General features: G+C 46.1%; 1 protein-coding gene across 2 annotated transcripts in view; it reads left to right on the forward strand.

Moving 5' to 3' along the window:
• XKRX (XK related X-linked) overlaps positions 1–13,003 on the forward strand; it is a 43,654-nt gene extending 30,651 nt beyond the window's left edge. For both annotated transcript variants that reach the window (XM_080990497.1, XM_080990498.1), the window contains one exon: positions 10,555–13,003. In XM_080990497.1, the coding sequence (XP_080846623.1) occupies positions 10,555–11,300 (746 nt within the window). In that variant the 3' untranslated portion in view covers positions 11,301–13,003. The remainder of the gene's footprint in view (positions 1–10,554) is intronic.
• The last annotated feature ends 4,923 nt before the right edge of the window (positions 13,004–17,926 follow it).

Below are 17,926 nucleotides of genomic sequence, written 5' to 3' on the forward strand. Positions count from 1 at the left end.
GAGGCTTCGTTTGGCTGCTGGCTGGGCTTTCTGCCTTTGGCTCGGAGGGGCTCAGAAGTTGAACATACCCGTACCCTAAAAATTCATTGTTTTGGCTGCTGATCCCTTATTTCCAAGGTTGCTGGTCCCTTATTTTCAAATCTGTAAGTTGACAGCTATGAGTTAAAGTAACAGAAAAAAGAAAAACTAACATGAAAAAGCTTCAGATCCTTAAGTTAGCATCTGGCTGCTGCTAAAGGCATGGAAGCACGATTGGTAAGTGAAGCTGACAACTCTCACTGAAGTTATTCGTATACTCTGGGCTTCCATCACAGTGATAACCTGCCTTTTGGCTGGTGCCTGCTGGGCTTGCCACATCCCTGGTGAAGTTCATCTATGGTTTCCTTATGGTTACAGAAACAGGCTTTCAAGGTGAACTGGAGCATTACAAAATGAAAGCTTTGTCAATGGGCCTGAAGCAGACCTTAAGAACCCCACCCCAGACAGAACAAAAGGACATTAAATCAATGATATTAACAATTGATATGGTCTGCCCAGCAGAGGTCTATAAGGAACACCTTACTGGTTGAGGCCAAAGTCCTATCTAATCCAGCATCCTCTTTCCCACAGCTGCCAAACAGAAGCATCTGGGAAGGCAAAAAGCAGGACACGGGGTGGGAGGGAGGAAGAGCCCTCTCCCACTGTTGCTCCACAGCAGCTGCAATTCAGAGTCATGTTGCCTCTCATACTGGAGGTAATAGGCAGCCATTGTAACTAGTAGCCACTGATGGCCTTTTGCACCACAATATTGTCTAACCCTCTTTTAAAGCCATGCAAGTTGATGGCCATCGCTAGTACCTCTTGTGAAAACAACGGCTGGATGCACACCATAAATTTAAAGCATGCTCTCCCACAAAAGCAACCTGGCAGCTGTAGTTTCCCCCCCCTCACAGCGCTACAATTCCCAGCACCCTTAACTAACTACAGTTCCCAGGATCCTTTATTTGGGCAGGGGTTGCTTTTAATGTACAGCGTGTAAAAGTTCTATTTATTGTATGAAGAAGTACTTTCTTTTGTCTGCTCTGAACCTGTCACTGTTCCAGCATCATTTCATGATCCTGGATTCTAGTATTATGAGAGAGAAAAAGGTCTCTCCTCACCTCTTTTCTCCACACTATGCATGGTTTTCTACATATCTATCATGTTGCCCCCTTTTTTCCAAAATTTACAATGCCCAAAACATTACAATCTTTACTTACAGGGAAGTTGCTCCAGCCATTTTATTATTTTTCAACCTCTCTCTCTCTCCCCCTTTCTCTGTATTTATAGCCTGCCTTTCCTATAGTGAGCTCAGGGTTGCATGCCTGGTTCTCCCTATCAGTTTTATCTTTCCAACAGCCCTATGCAGTGGGTTAGGCTAAGAGACTGTGACTGGCCCAAACTCACCAGTGAGTGAGGATTTGAACAGTGGTCTCCTGGGTCCTTGCCCAGCTGCTACACCGCACCTGGAAAAGCACATAGAGCTGGAGGAGGAATGTGGGAAGTGATGCTCTTTCCTCTTTTAGCTCTATGTGCTTTTGGAAGCTCAGTTTGATTCTATTGGGTCTGCATGCCCAAAGTATTCACACAAGAATGCAAATGTACAGTATGTACCCATGGGACTAAAAAGGTCAGCAACCACCAATCTAACTGATTCCACTGGCTTCTACTGTGCAACCCCAAATAACAACAATAATGGCAATCCTATAGGACTTTTTTTTGCATCGCCCAAGCCTGATTTTGCTGAATCAGGATGTAGTACTAGCCTACCTTGGAAGCAAAATGAAAATTTTAAAATGGGGCCTCGACTTTGAACTTTTTTTTTTAAAAAAAAATAGTTTTTATTGGGTGGGTTTTGTGTTACAAAGCAAACAGATAAACGGGATGGTACAGCTGTTGTCTCCACTTCAACTTGATTTTTTTAAAAACAATACAGGGCTGGATATAGGTCCCCATTGAAATATTGCTGTGGATGTTGCAGCATCAAGGCTACTCCGATTTCATAATAAGCGAGGTTTATTGCTTATTTTCAGACTGAAGCTCATAGAGTTATATAATAGTTCTGGAAAAACTTGTTGATTCTGCCTCAGAATATTGTTCCAAAACTAGAAAAATCAAACCAGAACGATAAACTCATCCTATATTTTCCCCACTCTCAAATTTTATCATCCATTTCATTATTTATAGCAATATACTGCACGTCATTCTGAATGAGCATCGTTCTTTACAGGGGGGGGGGGGGAACCCACAAGTCCCTATCCTGAGGCTCATACAATCTAAGAGCCAAGATATACTTAATCATGACATTGTTTGTTTGTTAAAATTTAAAAGCAGCTACAAGAGTATTTTTTAAAAATGCAAATGTATTAAAGAAAGAAAGAAAGAACAGAAAGAAAAAGTAGGATGCGAGAAAGAAAAAATAAACCCAGAGAACCTCTACTGCCCTTCCAGCTCACGTTAACAATATAATACCCCATCCATACATCCATCAGAGGGCAGCACATTATTCTTCCTGACCTGTTAATATTTGCATTTTATGTGGTCTTTCGCATGACATAAAAGCCACTCTGGAAATGCAGTTGAATCCCGCAGAAGTTTAGCACTCATTTATGTATTACTTGTTTCCAGAAAACAACAACAACAACTGTTTGCCACCCTGTTAAATATTTATATATGTATGTTCAAATGTAGCAAGAGTGTTAAGGTCACCAGACTATTGCATAATATATGGCACTGTTTGTCCTTCCAGGCTTAGAGTAGAAGTCTCTTGGTGACCGTAAAGTATTGCAAACTTCTTTTCTCTTGCAATTAATCTCCATGCTACAGGACTATAATTGTAAAGTGCATGAACACCTGCAAATATCAAGGATTTTGCCAAACAAATTTCATATGGACACTATATGGCAATTTTGACAGGAGCATCCCTAATCTAATTCATGCCTCCAAACTCCTAAACGTCCTGCATTGGGGGAAGATAATACATGTACAGCATCAGGGTCACCTGAGACTCCATTCCTGGATAAACCAAACCAGCTACGCATTCTTAGGCTCACTTACAGTAGGGTCATCTTCCGCAACCTGGTGCTCTCCAGATGTTTTTGAACTACAACTCCCATCAGCCCCAGCCAGCAGCTGATGGGAATTGTAGTCCCAAATGTCTGGAGGGCACCGGGTTGCAGGGTGGGGTGCAGAAGGATATAGGGCAGGGTTGGGGAAGGCAGGTAAGGAGATGGTGCCAAAAGATTCATGGAAAAGGTGGGCTTTGAAGAGGGAACTGGAGGAAGTAGGAGAGATGGCATCCTAGGAGTGTTCTGAGAGGCAGTTCCAGGCATAAGGGGCAACTCATTTGTGCGAGTCTGATATCCAAGCCGATGGAGCTAGAGGAGTGAAGGTCCTAGGCAGAGTTGTAATGTGATACAAGAGTGAACAGGGAGAGTGCAAGATTGTGAAAGGCTTGGAAGGTAAGGGATAAGGGGTCAGGATTTGGACAGGATGTCCCCATAGGGATTTAAGGATGTGCATCCTTTGGCTAGAATGATGAGAGATTTTGCAGTGATGCAGCTTGGTAATTTTAGACTCTGAGCTCAATGGTCTCAGGGGAGCCTCTCTTTGAACTAGGGGTGAGGAATCTTTTGCAGCCTGGAAGTCATATTGCCACTGGTGCATGGTGCCAGTAGTAAAAGTAGGTGGAGTCATCAATCCAATGCTTAACCTTTGTAGAGTTACAATGCAGCCACATAACAGCCAGCACCTTCTGCACACTCGCCCATACTTCACTGTCAGTGGCGTAGGAAGGCAGGGTACGGACCGCCCCGGGTGTCATCACTGAGGGGGGTGACGGCAGGGCCTGGCCTGCAGTGCACCCGAGCCACACGTCTCTCCTGGGGAGTGACACGGTGGCTCGGGCACCTGCAGGCTCTGCGCTGCCCCAAATGGCATGTGGGGCTTGCAGACTCCATGGAGGTTCTGCGCAGCGTGCTCTGCCCTGGCTTGTCCTGCCCATGGGTGCGCCGAGCAGCTAGCTACACCGCTGTTCACTGTCCTCCATCCAGTCAAGTGAGAGGGCATGGTCACAGTTCAAGATCATGAAGCAGAGCTGGTGAGGAGGTGTGGCCTGGGGAGAGTTCTAAGAGCCAGTTAGAGATGCTTGGAGGGCCACATTCAGCCCCACACTGAGGTTCCCCCACTCCTGCTTTGGATGGTAATGTGTATCGCTCCACCTACTCCAAAGGATGGAGTTGTGCTTGGAGGCCTTCCAGCTCATTCTGCTTATTGGGGCCCTGGACCTCTGCCCTTGGAGACCTGCCCTGTGCACAGACTGGATATTGGCAGCAGACATTTGGACAAAGATGAAGAGGGCTGAGATGTGACAACTGCAGACTGAAGGGAGGAGAAGGCATCAAGGCAGGAGATGAAACTTACCCATGTTTGGCATTTTCAGGACGGGAGATGAGAGTTAGCCATATTTTCTTGGCCTGCTCCCAGGCGGTTGCTTCTTTCAGGAGGGATTCCAATTGCATACCAGCAAGTTCAGGTTGTGCTACTATAATTGATTGGGAGGTCTTGCACAGCAAACCCTCTTCCCAAAAAGGTGGGGCTCCCCCCCCCTGTTTTTTGCAATAAGGGAAGAGATGGAAAAATGCACTGACACAACGTCAGCTAAGCTTCCCTGCAAACAAATCAGAATGACTACCTGTTAAATAGCTAGGGTTGCAGAATTTCCCTGCCAACAAATCAGGACGAACAATTAATAAACTAGAAGGGTTGGATGCAATGTAGTGCTAGGTTAAAGCCACTAGCAACCTACTGTACTTGTTCTGAAGGTGAGATGTTTCGTGCCAGTATAAGGGTGCTGCAGAGAATACACAATCGGGTTGCTAGTAACTTCTTTGCAGAATAGATTGTGCGATCTTTTGCAATGCACAGTGAGTTTCCTCTGGTGCAGCTGTTGCATTGGAACCCTTTGTTGCGTGGCAAGGTCCCAAACCCTCCCAGGAAGTTGGAATAAAGACACATGAAACAGTATTTAGAGTTAATGGGCGGAAAAGACCACAACTTACAGAATGTGAGTGGTATTGGCTTAGGCATTGGAAACCACACGACTATATCTGACTCCTGCCCGCCTGCAGGAAGTCTTGGAAGGGTTAACCACCAGTAGGGGGAGCCCTGCTGATGCACATCAACTAGGAACTCCCCCAGGGTCACCGTTAGGGGTTGTGCTATGGCCATAGCCCCCTCTCTGGGGCTTCGGACAGAGACCACGCCCCTCAGATTCCTATAACGGATTACCCTTGAATTAGGAGGGGTAGGTGATGGCCACTACCACCATTCACCTTCAACCAAACACTCCAATGCCTAACCATCAAACCTTACAAAGTTGTGACAATTTGCTACGAGGTAGGCAAAAAACAAATTGGCCGGTGCCAATTTGCCAAGTGGAAAAAATTCCTACCACGCCCCTTTGACAGGTGACCAACCGAGGTCCATAGCAAGGTCAAGAGATAAAGAGCCTAACCTTAGGGAGGGAGGGCAAGAGAACTGAGCAAGCAGGAAGAAAAGGGGTGAGTCTTTGGCCACGGCCAGTTTAAATAACCTGCACCACGCCCCTGGACCATATGGATTGGACGGTCAAGGAATGACGCTGCCGAGGACTCCCCAATGGCGCAGGAACTATACCGCCCCATGTGCGTGGGGCAGGCTTGCTCCCAGTCTGCCACGTCAGCTCCCCAGGAATGGGAAATGGCTTTGTCTAACATTAAAATTTGCCTTACACTAGCAGACATAGAACATTGGATGGAGCTTGTAGTCTGGAAGCTCCCTAAGTTTATATTCCCTTGCCTCTGCAGTCAAGGTAGTGAGGTTGGGATTGCCTCACTTTGTCCCCAAAGCTATCCGTAAGTAAGCTTTACCACTGAGAAGTGATTTGAACTTAGGTCTTCTCAGTCAAATCCTCTATCAACCACGTCTCCCACAGCCTAGCACACAGATCTTGCTTTGTGTACTTGAGAAGGAGAAACAGACTGGCTTAGCTGGTTGGAACAACTTGGGGAAGTCTGACTGAACCTGGCTCAAACAGGAATGCCCAGCAAACTATAATTGCTAATAGTTTGGTGTCATATTCCACTGCCAAGTGTAAATGGCCATTTAGCTTTCCCCCAAGGTTATCAGAACCCCCAAGAGCCCTTCTTTTTAGGCATGGTAGAAGCAGAAGTGTAGACAAGCCCAAAGTTTCAGCTAATAGACAGGCGTGCTTGTGGCTTCATGTTATTCCTGTTTAAGCACTTCAGAAAAGAAGGGATTGTGTACAGGAAGCCTCTGAAGCACACGGTACACTATTAGTCAGCTCTCTCCAGTGCTTGTATCTTAAATTATTGTAGCTAAAAATCAAGCTGTGTGTAAGATCCCCTGCACAAAAGCCTCTTGAAATGGCCTGCATGTTCTCTTCCTGCAGACAGCTGATAAAGCTCTTTCTGGATTGTACCACTTTCATCTTCAGGTGGGAGGGCAGATGGTTGATAGTATTCCTATGAAAATAGTTCACTGCACATAGAAAGCTAGCATATGAGGGACAGAGTTAGGCTGGAATTCTTGCCCCCGGACACTCAGGTTATTAAAGTATTTTGCCTATATGTATGTCTTTTTTAAGGGGAATTAAACTGTGTGGTTATGCATGTAAAATTCAGCTGAGATATGCACATTCCCCAAGACCTGTTGAGTATTATGTAGATAGATTGCGCAATGTGCACAATTCCCTCTTTACAGAAGGGTTATGTATACATTTTCCATGAAGCATGGTGAATGTACACAATGCCTGCTTGTTATGCCCATTAACTGCTCAACTTACATTACACACACACATAAATATATGTATTGGCAAAGCATTCTGTCTCTGACCTGCCATGGAACAATCGTGAGATAGCTATCACTAAATCTGAAGACCCACATGTGGGTCTGTCAGCTGCTCAGACAGCTAAGATATAAATGCAACAAACGCACCTGCCCTTTCTGTGAACTATGTGTTGGTTGTGAAATGCAAAACAGCTTTTCACGTGAATTGTCATTATAGAAAGGGTTTTTCTGCAAAGGATATGCATGCAGTCAGTAATGGTGATCCATCTGGTTAGCTGTTGCATATGTTGCAGCTGCCACGGATGACTGAAAAGTTTCTGCCAAATCACTAGTTGAACCCTTCCCTGATGTGTGATGCTTTATGTTAGGGATGGAGAACCTGTGGCTCTCCAGATGCTGTGGGACTCCAACCTCCACCATCTCCCGCCAGCATAGCCAACGGTCAAGAACGATGGGAACTGCCATCAAGTCACATCTGGAGAGCCACAGGTTCTCCATCCTTGCTTTATGCATTAAATTGTAACCCAAACTACATATCAATCCCTCTACAAATCTGTGTGTTTCTTTCAATGAGGGTGTGCCAGAAGTGAGCTAAAGGCTATCACAGACTTCTGGCTGATGATGAAAATGCACCTTGAAACATAGGCCTAGATCAGCTGCAAGTGGCATAGCTGGTAAATTCCACAGAAATAGTCAAGAATGAGTCAAGAGTGTCTGCTCTCTTTGCAACCAAGAGTGTGACTCTTTGGGTGTGACTCAGTTCTGGCACCTGTTTAATATAGGATTCTGCCCAACTCCCAGGGGTGTGGTTGCAGTAATGAATACCTGTCAAGAGGCAGCAGGTGTTCCCATTGCTTACATTCAAGCAGTGCTGCTCTGTGCTTTTGGTGCTGGAGATCAGCCTTGGAGCATACAAACAAGAATGCTTCCACAACACTGGCCTGGGTCACACTGCATGTTGAGCCATACCGTAGCTTGATGTGATTGTGTGAATCTGCAAGCTCCTGGAGAGTTCATAGGCTCTTTGCTTCTTCCTGGCCTTTCTCTCTGTCGTGCTGCACTGAGCTAAGCCAAGGTTTAGCATAGCATGCCTTCTGAACTGGGTCTCATGGTTAATCTCTCTCCTCATTAACCAAGGTTTGTTATTGGCCTTAGCTTACGGTGAGTGAGGAGAGAGTTTAGCACACTAAAAAAAGACACACTGAATCATGGCTTAGCATAGCACAGTGTGAGAGCGAAAAGGATGAGGGAGCAGCAAAGCAGCAGTGAGCTCGTCACTGGGAGCCTGTCCATATGCAAAGTCCTGGTAAGCGTAATTCAGAGCTTTCCAAACTGTGTGCTGAGATACGTTAGTGTGTCGATTGCAGTGTGTAGGTATGTTGCGTGAATGCTCCCTGTGCTCCTCCTGGGGGTGGAAAAGGGTTAGTTCAACCTCCGGTTTGCTAGTAAAACTGAATTACTGTGTCACGAAATGATGCATGTCTAAAAAAATGTGCCACCAACATGAAAAGTTTGGAAAGCTCTGGCCTAATTACTATGTGATGTGAATCAGACGGAATAAACAGCTTCATGTCCCTGCTCAGCTATGAAGTGCACTGGGTGAGCGTCAGTGCCTCTGCCCATGTGTAAAATACCTTTCCCTTACCACTGTTTATGTTTAACTGAACAACCTGAACTTGTCAATACATGTGATGGAATCCCATATGAAAATAGTGACAATCTGGAAGTGCCCAGTGTGGGTCAAGGTGATGGAATAATAATGGGTTTACCAGCTCTTAGCTTCTTTAGGTATTGAATGATGAACAGTAACTCAGCAGCCACTTCTGTGGAGTTAATGCTGCTTGCATAGTTTCCATGTGGGGTGACAGCACATCAGAGAAATGGAAGATGCTTCTCCAAAGACAGTCCTACCCACCCCCACATCACTGCTGCTGGTCTTCCTGTAAATAAGTTCCCAGTGTTACAGAAGTCTTGTCATTCTGCAGGTATCTTATGCCCTTTCCTGGGGTTTCTGGCTCACAATTCATGTTTGCTTATTGTTGATTTGCATAATCTATTTTGAAAGCCAAATGGTATTTCCTGGGAGCAGTATTTGGAACTGGGTGTGACCAAAGCCCTGAGCAGAGCCTCTTTCCATTTGAATGAGACTGCCTAGCCAGTTCTGAATGAGGAAATTCAGAACACTTTTCTCCCTAGAGTCCCCTTTGAAAAGAAAAGAATAAAAAGGAAAGTGGCCATGCTAGTAGGTGAGCTGATATCAAAATTTACAAATGTTTTTCATCTGTATGTGCAGGAAGACCTGTTGCGTTTCCAGCAGGAAACAGCTGGATACTTTTTTTAAAAAACCAAACAAAAGCTTGTGCTACACAAAAGATACAGATCAGCCATTGCTTTAGCCATACCTTTACATGAACCTCTGGCTTTGTTTGTATGGTTGTTGTATAAATATTTAGCACAGCAACAGCCACCAGTGACCTTGGAATGGTAAGGCAAATTAAATGAAGGGTAGTTTGCTGGACCAACAGTTCGTGATTGGCTGCTGGCCTGATTTGGTCCAAAGGGCTGCCATTGTACATGACTGGTCTGTACAATGTGGCTGCTTGCACATTTTCCAGCTATGTTCAGCAGATGATGAGAGAGACATACTTGCCATTGCAGAACAAGCCAAAACCTCTGCATCAGGACATTCTCTCCCCATTTCAACAGAGCTACTACTTAGGCTATTTCAGGCCTGAATATCTAGCGCACTTACCTCTTTGGCAGCAGCTGACCGAACACCTGCCCTGAGCAATCTCTGTCTAACCATCTCATCTCTGCCATCTCCCAATGTGTGTCTCTTGCCCCAGCTGACACTCTGTAAACTATCTGAGCAGCTCCAGTTTCAACACATTGCAGAGAAGAATGAGCAGCCAATTAGCACCAAGTTAATAATAAATATAATTTTTTTTTATTTATACCCCGCCCTTCCCGGTTCAGAAAACCGGGCTCAGGGTGGCTAACAACAAATTTAAAACACTTAATTGATGCAACAAAAACTAACATAAAATACAGTATAAAACGTGAATACCAATAAATTCAGAATTCAAATATCAGTTTAGGAAAATCCATCCAATAAACAGTAGATGATCACCTGGCTAAATTAGTCCTATTTGGGCCAGTAAATAAACCAGGGGGATAATTAGCTGTGGGATCCCAGAGTGGGTAATCTTCATAAAAAGGGGAGGGGGAAAGAAGGAAGGGGAATAAAAGATCAGGCTAAGTTCAAATTGAAAGCCAGGTGCAATAGCTCTGTCTTACAGGCCCTGCAGAAGGAAGTTAAATCCTGCAGGGCCCTGGTCTCATGGGACAGAGCATTCCACCAGGTCAGCGCCATCACTGAGAAGGCCCTGGCCCTGGTGGAGGATAATCTGACTTCCTTAGGGCCTGGGACCTCTAAACTTTGATTATTCATGGACCTCAAGGTCCTCTGTGGGGCATACCAGGAGAGGTGGTCCCGTAAATACGAGGGCCCTAAGCCACAAAGTTACTACTAACGTTGCTCCTAATTGAGCTCCAATGGGCTAGTAACTTTTGTGGGCTTAATTGCAAGGCAGAAGTACACCAAGGTGTGACAATAATTGTGCAGTGAACCCTCATTGGGCTGATTCTGTGTGCTCACTCTTTGGCCTTCCTTCCTACCTCTTTTAGCAGTGCTGATGTGCATCTGCTTGGTGTCGGTCACCTATGGAGCTTTGGTCTGCAACGTCCTGGCCATCCAGATCAAGTATGACGACTACAAGATCCGCCTGCACCCGCTGGCCTTCATCTGCATCATCCTGTGGCGTAGCCTGGAGATCTCCACCCGCATCACCATCTTGGTCCTCTTTGGGAGTGTCTTCAAGTACTATGCCATGGGCATTGGTGGGGCCAACTTCCTGCTCTTCTTCTTCTTGCCCTGGGTGCAGTTTTGGTGGAGTGGTGCCCAGCTGCCTGACAATGTGGAGAAGAACTTCAGCCGGGTGGGCACCCTCTCGGTCCTGTTCTCCATCACTTTGCTTTACGCTGGCATCAATATCTTCTGCTGGTCAGCTGTGCAGCTCAGGCTGGGTGACCGGGAATTGATTGCCAAGTCACAAAACTGGGGATGCTTGGCTCTCTTCTATGTGTTCCGAGGGCTGGAGAACAGTGTGCTGCTTGTCGTCTGGTACTTCTTTATGACGGACGTTTACGCGTACTTCTGTGCCCCCTTTCTGGTGCTGCAGCTGATTGTAGCCTACTGCTTGGCTATCGCCTTCATGCTCTTCTTCATGCAGTATCTCCACCCCTGCCGCAGCCTCTTTACGCACAACGTCTCTGACTTCTTGCAGTGCGTCTGCTGTAAGCGGGACGAAGCACCTGAACCGCTGGACCTTGAGCCTCCCTGGGAGCCTGGCGTGAAGCATAGCATTGTCTGATGGGACATAAGTCAAACTCAAATCATAAAGCATTCTGCTGAAGGTGGAACGGAAACTATATCCTAACATCCCAACAGGGGCATACCCCACACCTGGCCTCAGCAGGTATAATTTATCAACAAGGGAGCAATGCAGGGAGTCATAGTGGCAGGACTGGTCCTTCCAGAGCATCATCTGAACTGACAGATCAAATTGGGATGGGCAATAAGGGGAGCAATTTCAATTTCCTTATCTGCCTGCAGAGCCTGGAGTAGTCTGCATTGCACACCAATGCAGCAGGGTGTATTACGTTCAGAAGGACTGTGTTGCCATTTCTAGATGATAACCATTGACTGATGTTATGTCAGATGTTTGAAGAAGAAGAAAAAGCCTAGTTGAAGGATACTCAGTTGGGTTGAACTCATGATTAGCTTAAGTAAGGGGAGATCCTTTGGAAGGGTGGTTAATGGGTCTTGCTGCGGCAGCCATCTGTTTACACCACTGCATCCACATGGGCACCATGGTCTATCTTAGGATGGATAGAATTGTGGCTCCGCATTTTCAAGGATAGTCCTGACAGTTGTGACAGCTGAGGCTCTAAGACTTGGTTATCCTTCAGCACCGTTGGTGCTCCTCCCCCATTTATTTCCCCTCTCCCTGTGTTTATTTATATGTTGAGCTTAGAATAAACATTTTAAAGTGCTTTTTTCATTTTAAAGGAATTTAGCCTCTTTTTATGCTCTGGTTTCTTCTATGCCATTCAGAGCAGCATGACCACATGATTGGTCAGCAAGTCCTGGGTAAGGAGTAGAGCCCAGGGGAGAAGGTGGCGATGTGCCTTCAAACCCATAGGAGTGCTGTAACCAAATGCATATTTGTACCTTTCACAGGACAAGTCAATCTAAGGGGCAGCCCTTTAGCAGCACACTTCTGTGTGGAAGGTGGCCACCTTAGTGTGGTGGAGTCTGGGGCTGAGATCAGCCCCTATTGATGCTGTGCCTTCTGAACTGGGTCAAGCTTTTTACCCCCATGTGCAAATTATGCTGAAGAAATTTTAAGCCACAGGTCTGGGCCGAGGGGGAGCTGTCCAAGTTTGTTACTACATGCAAATAGAAGTTGGGCTTGCTCGCTCACAGTCTGGCCAAGGCTCACCCTCAACAGTCTCCATTGTGCAATACCCTGTGGGAAAGGAGGCTCCTAACAGATGTGAGACATGCAAGTGTGAGAGCCCTTTGGCACATTCAGCTAATTGTATCGGGGGATCAAGGCACACTGTTTTAAAGAATCCAGTCCCTACAGTGTTTATTTAGAAGGAGCTTCAGTTTTGTATAGCTAATAGATAGGGTTGTGACTCTAGTTGTTGCTGAACTGCAACTGCTATGGTCCATGATAATTGGCCACACAGGCTGGGAATGATGGAAATTGAAGTTTTAATGATGTCTGGTAGGCCACAAGTTTCCCTATCAAAGATAGTTCCATAAACACAATTTAGGTTCCTTCAGAACCTCTGGATTTCTGTTGTTTAGTATCTTGACTGCAGCTGTTTCCCAGTTAGCTATGTTTTGGTGACATTAAACATTTATTTTCTTTTTTTAAAAAAACTTCTTTTCTTGCTCAAGACCTGGTGGGCCTTCAAGTTACCTTGTTCAAATATATGTTATTTAAATTCTCTTAATGACCTGTGAATTTCCTTTTCCACAAATAAAGTACCTTTATTTATTAGTTATATGCGTTAAGGCAGGGATTTCCAATGCAGTGCCCATGGACACTGGTGTGCTTGCAAATGCTTTCTGTGGTGCTTGTGAAAGGTCTCAGTAAATAACCCTTCAAAAAATTCACAACACACAAGAGACCATTTGCTCTTCCTGCTTGGTTCCTGCTTGCACTGACTCAGCCTTTCCTACCTTGAACACGACTCCTTCATTGGATGCAAGGACTGGACACCCACCTTCCCTTCCATTCTGAACAGAGTAGAGGAGCAAAATGCTTCTCTGTGCACTGGGCAATGGATGTGCACTTTCAGAAGTGGCAGCCACTTTGCGTTTATGCCATTCCACCACCACCCCACTCCCTGTAGCTATTTTGTGACTACTTATCAAAATTCCAAATGTGTGTCCACTGGTCCCAAAAGGTTGCTGACCCTTAAGGATTGCAGTAGAGAATAAAAAATTGGTTGCAGATAGGATCTGGACACCTCATCCATCATGATTTTGAACTGAAGCCTCTCTCTTTCTCATACAACACATGGTACAAAGTAAGAACATATCTCAAGGAAGCCAATTCAATAACTGATAAAGAGTTCCACAGAAACATATCTCTACACCCATGGGTAGAATTTCACAGTCTCCTATCTAGCATGTACCAACATCAGCAATGGAAGACCTAGCCAGAGATAAGAGTTGAGTGCAAACCAGCCCTTAGGAAAATCTTGATCTCAGTTTGCACCTCACAACTTTCTGGTTCTTGATTATTGCTTTGCACCAGACTGACAGACCAACAGGGCTGTGAATTCAGAAAACTCTAGGCTCAGGTGTCACATGTGATATACTCTGCTTTTATGCATGTTTCCTAAAAACAACAACGCATATCTCCCCACAGATTTTCTGTTTACCAAGGATTATTTAAATGCAGCACTGGAGACCTTAGCCCACAGGTTTCCAAACTTCCCACTGTCCGCCAGTCACTTGAAAACTACTGTTGGTTTTTGCAAACCACTTAATGATTTTTATGCCTCTTCTAGCAATTATAGGGTTGCCATATTTCATATAGTGAAAATCTGACAGAAAAGTAGTTGTCAAGCTTTTTTTTTTTTTAGTTTTGCCCAAAGTTGTTGAGCTTTTTATGAAAAAAAAATCTGCAAAAAATGACACTGCCAACATGGGTTGCCATACGTCCAGATTTTCCCAGACATTCCATCAATTTCCACTCGAACACTGCCTGTGGCTATTCCATGTGCATGTCTCGTACTTTCCGGACTTCTGGCAACCCTAAGCAATTACAATGTGGTGTGATTTTTTATTTTATTTTTTATTGATTCTTTTATTGCTTATATTGCATTTTATTGTATTACACAGTTTGCATTCTTCAGAATTCAAGTTGTAAATCATTAAAATGCAATATAAACAATAAAAGAAGCAACAAAGATACAATTAAAACTAAGTAATGGATCGTTAATGTGGGCATGTTGCTGACTACCTGAAGAAGGCTTATGCGTCCTTAGACCACAGCTTGGGAACCCCTAATCTAGAGGTTTTAGGGTGGCACTGTGGTCTAAACCACAGAGCCTAGGGCTTGCCAATCGGAAGGTCGGCAGTTCGAATCCCCTTGATGGGGTGAGCTCCCGTTGTTCAGTCCCAGCTCCTGCCCACCTAGCAGTTTGAAAGCATACCAGTGCAAGTAGATAAATAGGTACCGCTCCAGCGGGAAGGTAAATGACGTTTCTGTGCCAATCATCCCTGCCCATCCGGAGAGCCACAGGTTCCCATCCCTGGTCTACAATGATTGGCAGTGGCTCTCCAGGGTTTCAGGCAGAAAACTTTACCAACCATCCCTAGAGATCCCAAAGATTGAACCGATGGCATTCTGCATGCAGAACATGGGCCTAGCGGCCCTAGCCCTTCCCCCCAGATAGCAGAGTTGTAAAATACAGCTTTTTCAGACTGGAAGAGGAAGATAACATGTTGGAGATGTACACGTACATAGAAAGTCAAGGAAAAGGCTAGAGTAGACTACAGTGGTACCTCGGGTTACAGACGCTTCAAGTTACAGACTCTGCTAACCCAGAAATAGTACCTCAGGTTAAGAACTTTACCTCAGAATGAGAAGAAGAAATTGAGCAGCGGCAGCGGGAGGCCCCATTAGCTAAAGTGGTACCTCAGGTTAAGAATAGTTTCAGGTTAAGAACGGACCTCCAGAACGAATTAAATTCTTAACCTGAGGTACCACTGTATTGATCTATTGATCTGCTGCTGCTGCTCTGGTGAGTGCTGGGAGGACCGCTCCCTCTCCTGCCAACTCCATCCGGCCTGCACTCACCACTACAGTTTAGAGGCCTGAGCAGCTACCTGCAGCAAGTGACAAAAATGGTTTTAAATGTTTTAAGTGCTTTTAATTTGCTGCACCTTAAATGGTGGTTGTTGCTTTTTATAATATTATATTATTTTATTTCTGCTTGGGGTGGGATAAGTGTTTAGACAGGGTGGGGAATAGTTTAATTTTAGCACTATTATTTCTTGCTTTGTTTTTGTTATTATTATTATTATTCTGTTAAGTTATTATATAGTTTGTATTTTGCTTTTTAAGGGGAAGGATCAGGGCTGCCTGGGACAGGGCCTCAGCCAATAGAATGGCTGGGGCAGGTTCCACGGGGGGGGGGGGAATGTATTGGGACACCTGATCTCAGTGATCACGGGCAGGAGGAGGAGTTATGCTAAGACCAGACCATGTCATTACCGAGGAGGCAGATTTAGTCGTCGTTTGAGGACTATCCCTGCCTCCAGGTCTGGTCCTGATCGGAAGGATACTGGAATCAGCAAGGGAAACCCAGATGACCTAAAAGTGTTGCTGTGCAATGCCAGGTCAATGATGAATAAAACCACTGCCATCCACGACTTGATTGTGGATGGAGGATTTGACCTGGCATGTGTGACAGAGACCTGGTTGGATGAAGCAGATGGGCCTGTCCTTGCCGCTGCTTGCCCACCAGGTTTCTCTTACGCACAGCAACCCAGGTCATGTGGGCGGGGAGGGGGGGTTGCAGTGATTTTTAGGAAGTCATTAGTCTGCACCAGGTGCCCTATTGGGAAGACCTAGTTTTCTGAGTGCATGTTCTGGAAGTTGGGCAATAGGGGCAGTACAGGATTCCTTTTAGTGTACCGACCTCCCCGCTGCATCAAGGATTCCCTGCCCGAGCTGCTTCGGGTTATGGCGGATATGCTCCTGGAGACACCTAGTTTGGTTGTCCTGGGGGATTTTAACATCCATGCCAACACGACCTTACAAGGGGCCGCTCAGGACTTCGTGGAAAGCATGGCCTCCATGGGGCTGTCCCTGAATAAGTTTGGCCCAACTCATAGCCGCGGACATGCCTTAGACCTGGTGTTCACCTCTAGTGACGTGGGTGATCTGACACTAAGTAAAAGTGAAACGAAAGAAGTGCCATGGTCAGATCACTTCCTGGTGCAACTGGACTTCTCCGCGACCCTTCTCCTCTGCAGGGAGGTGGGACCAATTCGAATGGTCCACCCCCGCTACTTAATGGACCCAATTGGCTTCCAGTGAGCGGTAGGGGATGTTTTATCCCAAGTTGATGGCCTTTCAGCTGAGTCCCTGGTGGCCCACTGGAATACGGAGTTAACCAGGGCTATTGACTGTCTGGCTCTGAAGCGCCCTCTCCGATTGCATGGAGCCCAGACAGCCCCATGGTTTTCCCTGGAGCTGAGGGCGATGAAACAATCACTGAGACGGCTAGAGCGCCAGTGGCGGAAAACTCATTCTGAATCAGACTGGACACAGGCTAGAGCTCAACATCGAGCCTACCAAGTAGCAATGACAATGGCAAAGAGGGCCTTCTTCGCCGCCTCCATTGCATCTGTAGAAAACAGCAGCAGGAGACTTTTTCAGGTGGTTCGCAATCTATTGGAACCACCTGCACCACCGGGGCCTGGTAGGGACCCCAAGATCTCCTGCAATGCTTTTGCAAAGTTTTTTGCACATAAAGTCGCTCAGATTCAGAAGGAGGTAGACTCCACCGTGGGAGCAGGGCCAGGGCGGGAGAGTGTTAGAGTTCTGTCTAGTCATGTTACATGGGATCAATTCCAATCTGTTACCTCTGAGGATGTGGACAGGCTGCTTGGACGCGTGAAATGAACCACTTGTCTCCTTGATCCTTGCCCATCCTGGCTAATAAAAGCAAGCCCGGAAGGGCTGGGCGATGGGCTCTGCGGGGTGATGAATGCTTCCCTCTGCGAGGGAGCCTTCCCAGACCTGCTGAAAAACAGCTTCTTAAGAAAACATCTTTAGACCTGACCAATATAGCCAACTATCGCCCAGTCTCAAATCTACCATTCTTGGGCAAGATGATTGAACGGGTGGTTGCTGAACAACTCCAAGGACGCCTGGAGGATGCGGACCATTTGGATCCCTTCCAGTCGGGATTCAGGCCTCACCATGTGACTGAAACTGCCTTGGTTGCACTGGTCGATGATCTCCGGTGGGCTAGGGATAAAGGTGAGAGCTGTTTCCTTGTTCTGCTGGATCTCTCAGCAGCCTTTGACACCATCGACCATAACATCCTTCTGGACCGTCTTGAGGGGCTGGGAGCTGGGGGCACTGTTATACAGTGGTTCCGCTCCTTTCTCCTGGGTCGTGTCCAGAAAGTGGTGGTGGGGGATGAGTGTTCAGACCCCTGGGCTCTCACTTGTGGGGTGCCTCAGGGTTCCATCCTCTCCCCCGTGCTTTTTAATAGCTATATGAAGCTGCTGGGAGAGATCATCAGGGGGTTTGGGCTGGGTGTTCATCAGTATGCAGATGACACCCAGCTCTTCCTCTCTTAAATCAGAATCAGTGAAGTCGGTGAAGGTCCTGTGTGAGTGCCTGAAGGCGGTTGGAGGGTGGATGCCAGCTAACAGATTGAGGTTCAATCCTGA

This window comes from Podarcis pityusensis, assembly GCF_964106645.2.
Source record: "Podarcis pityusensis genome assembly, chromosome: Z".
Lineage (NCBI taxonomy): Eukaryota > Metazoa > Chordata > Lepidosauria > Squamata > Lacertidae > Podarcis > Podarcis pityusensis.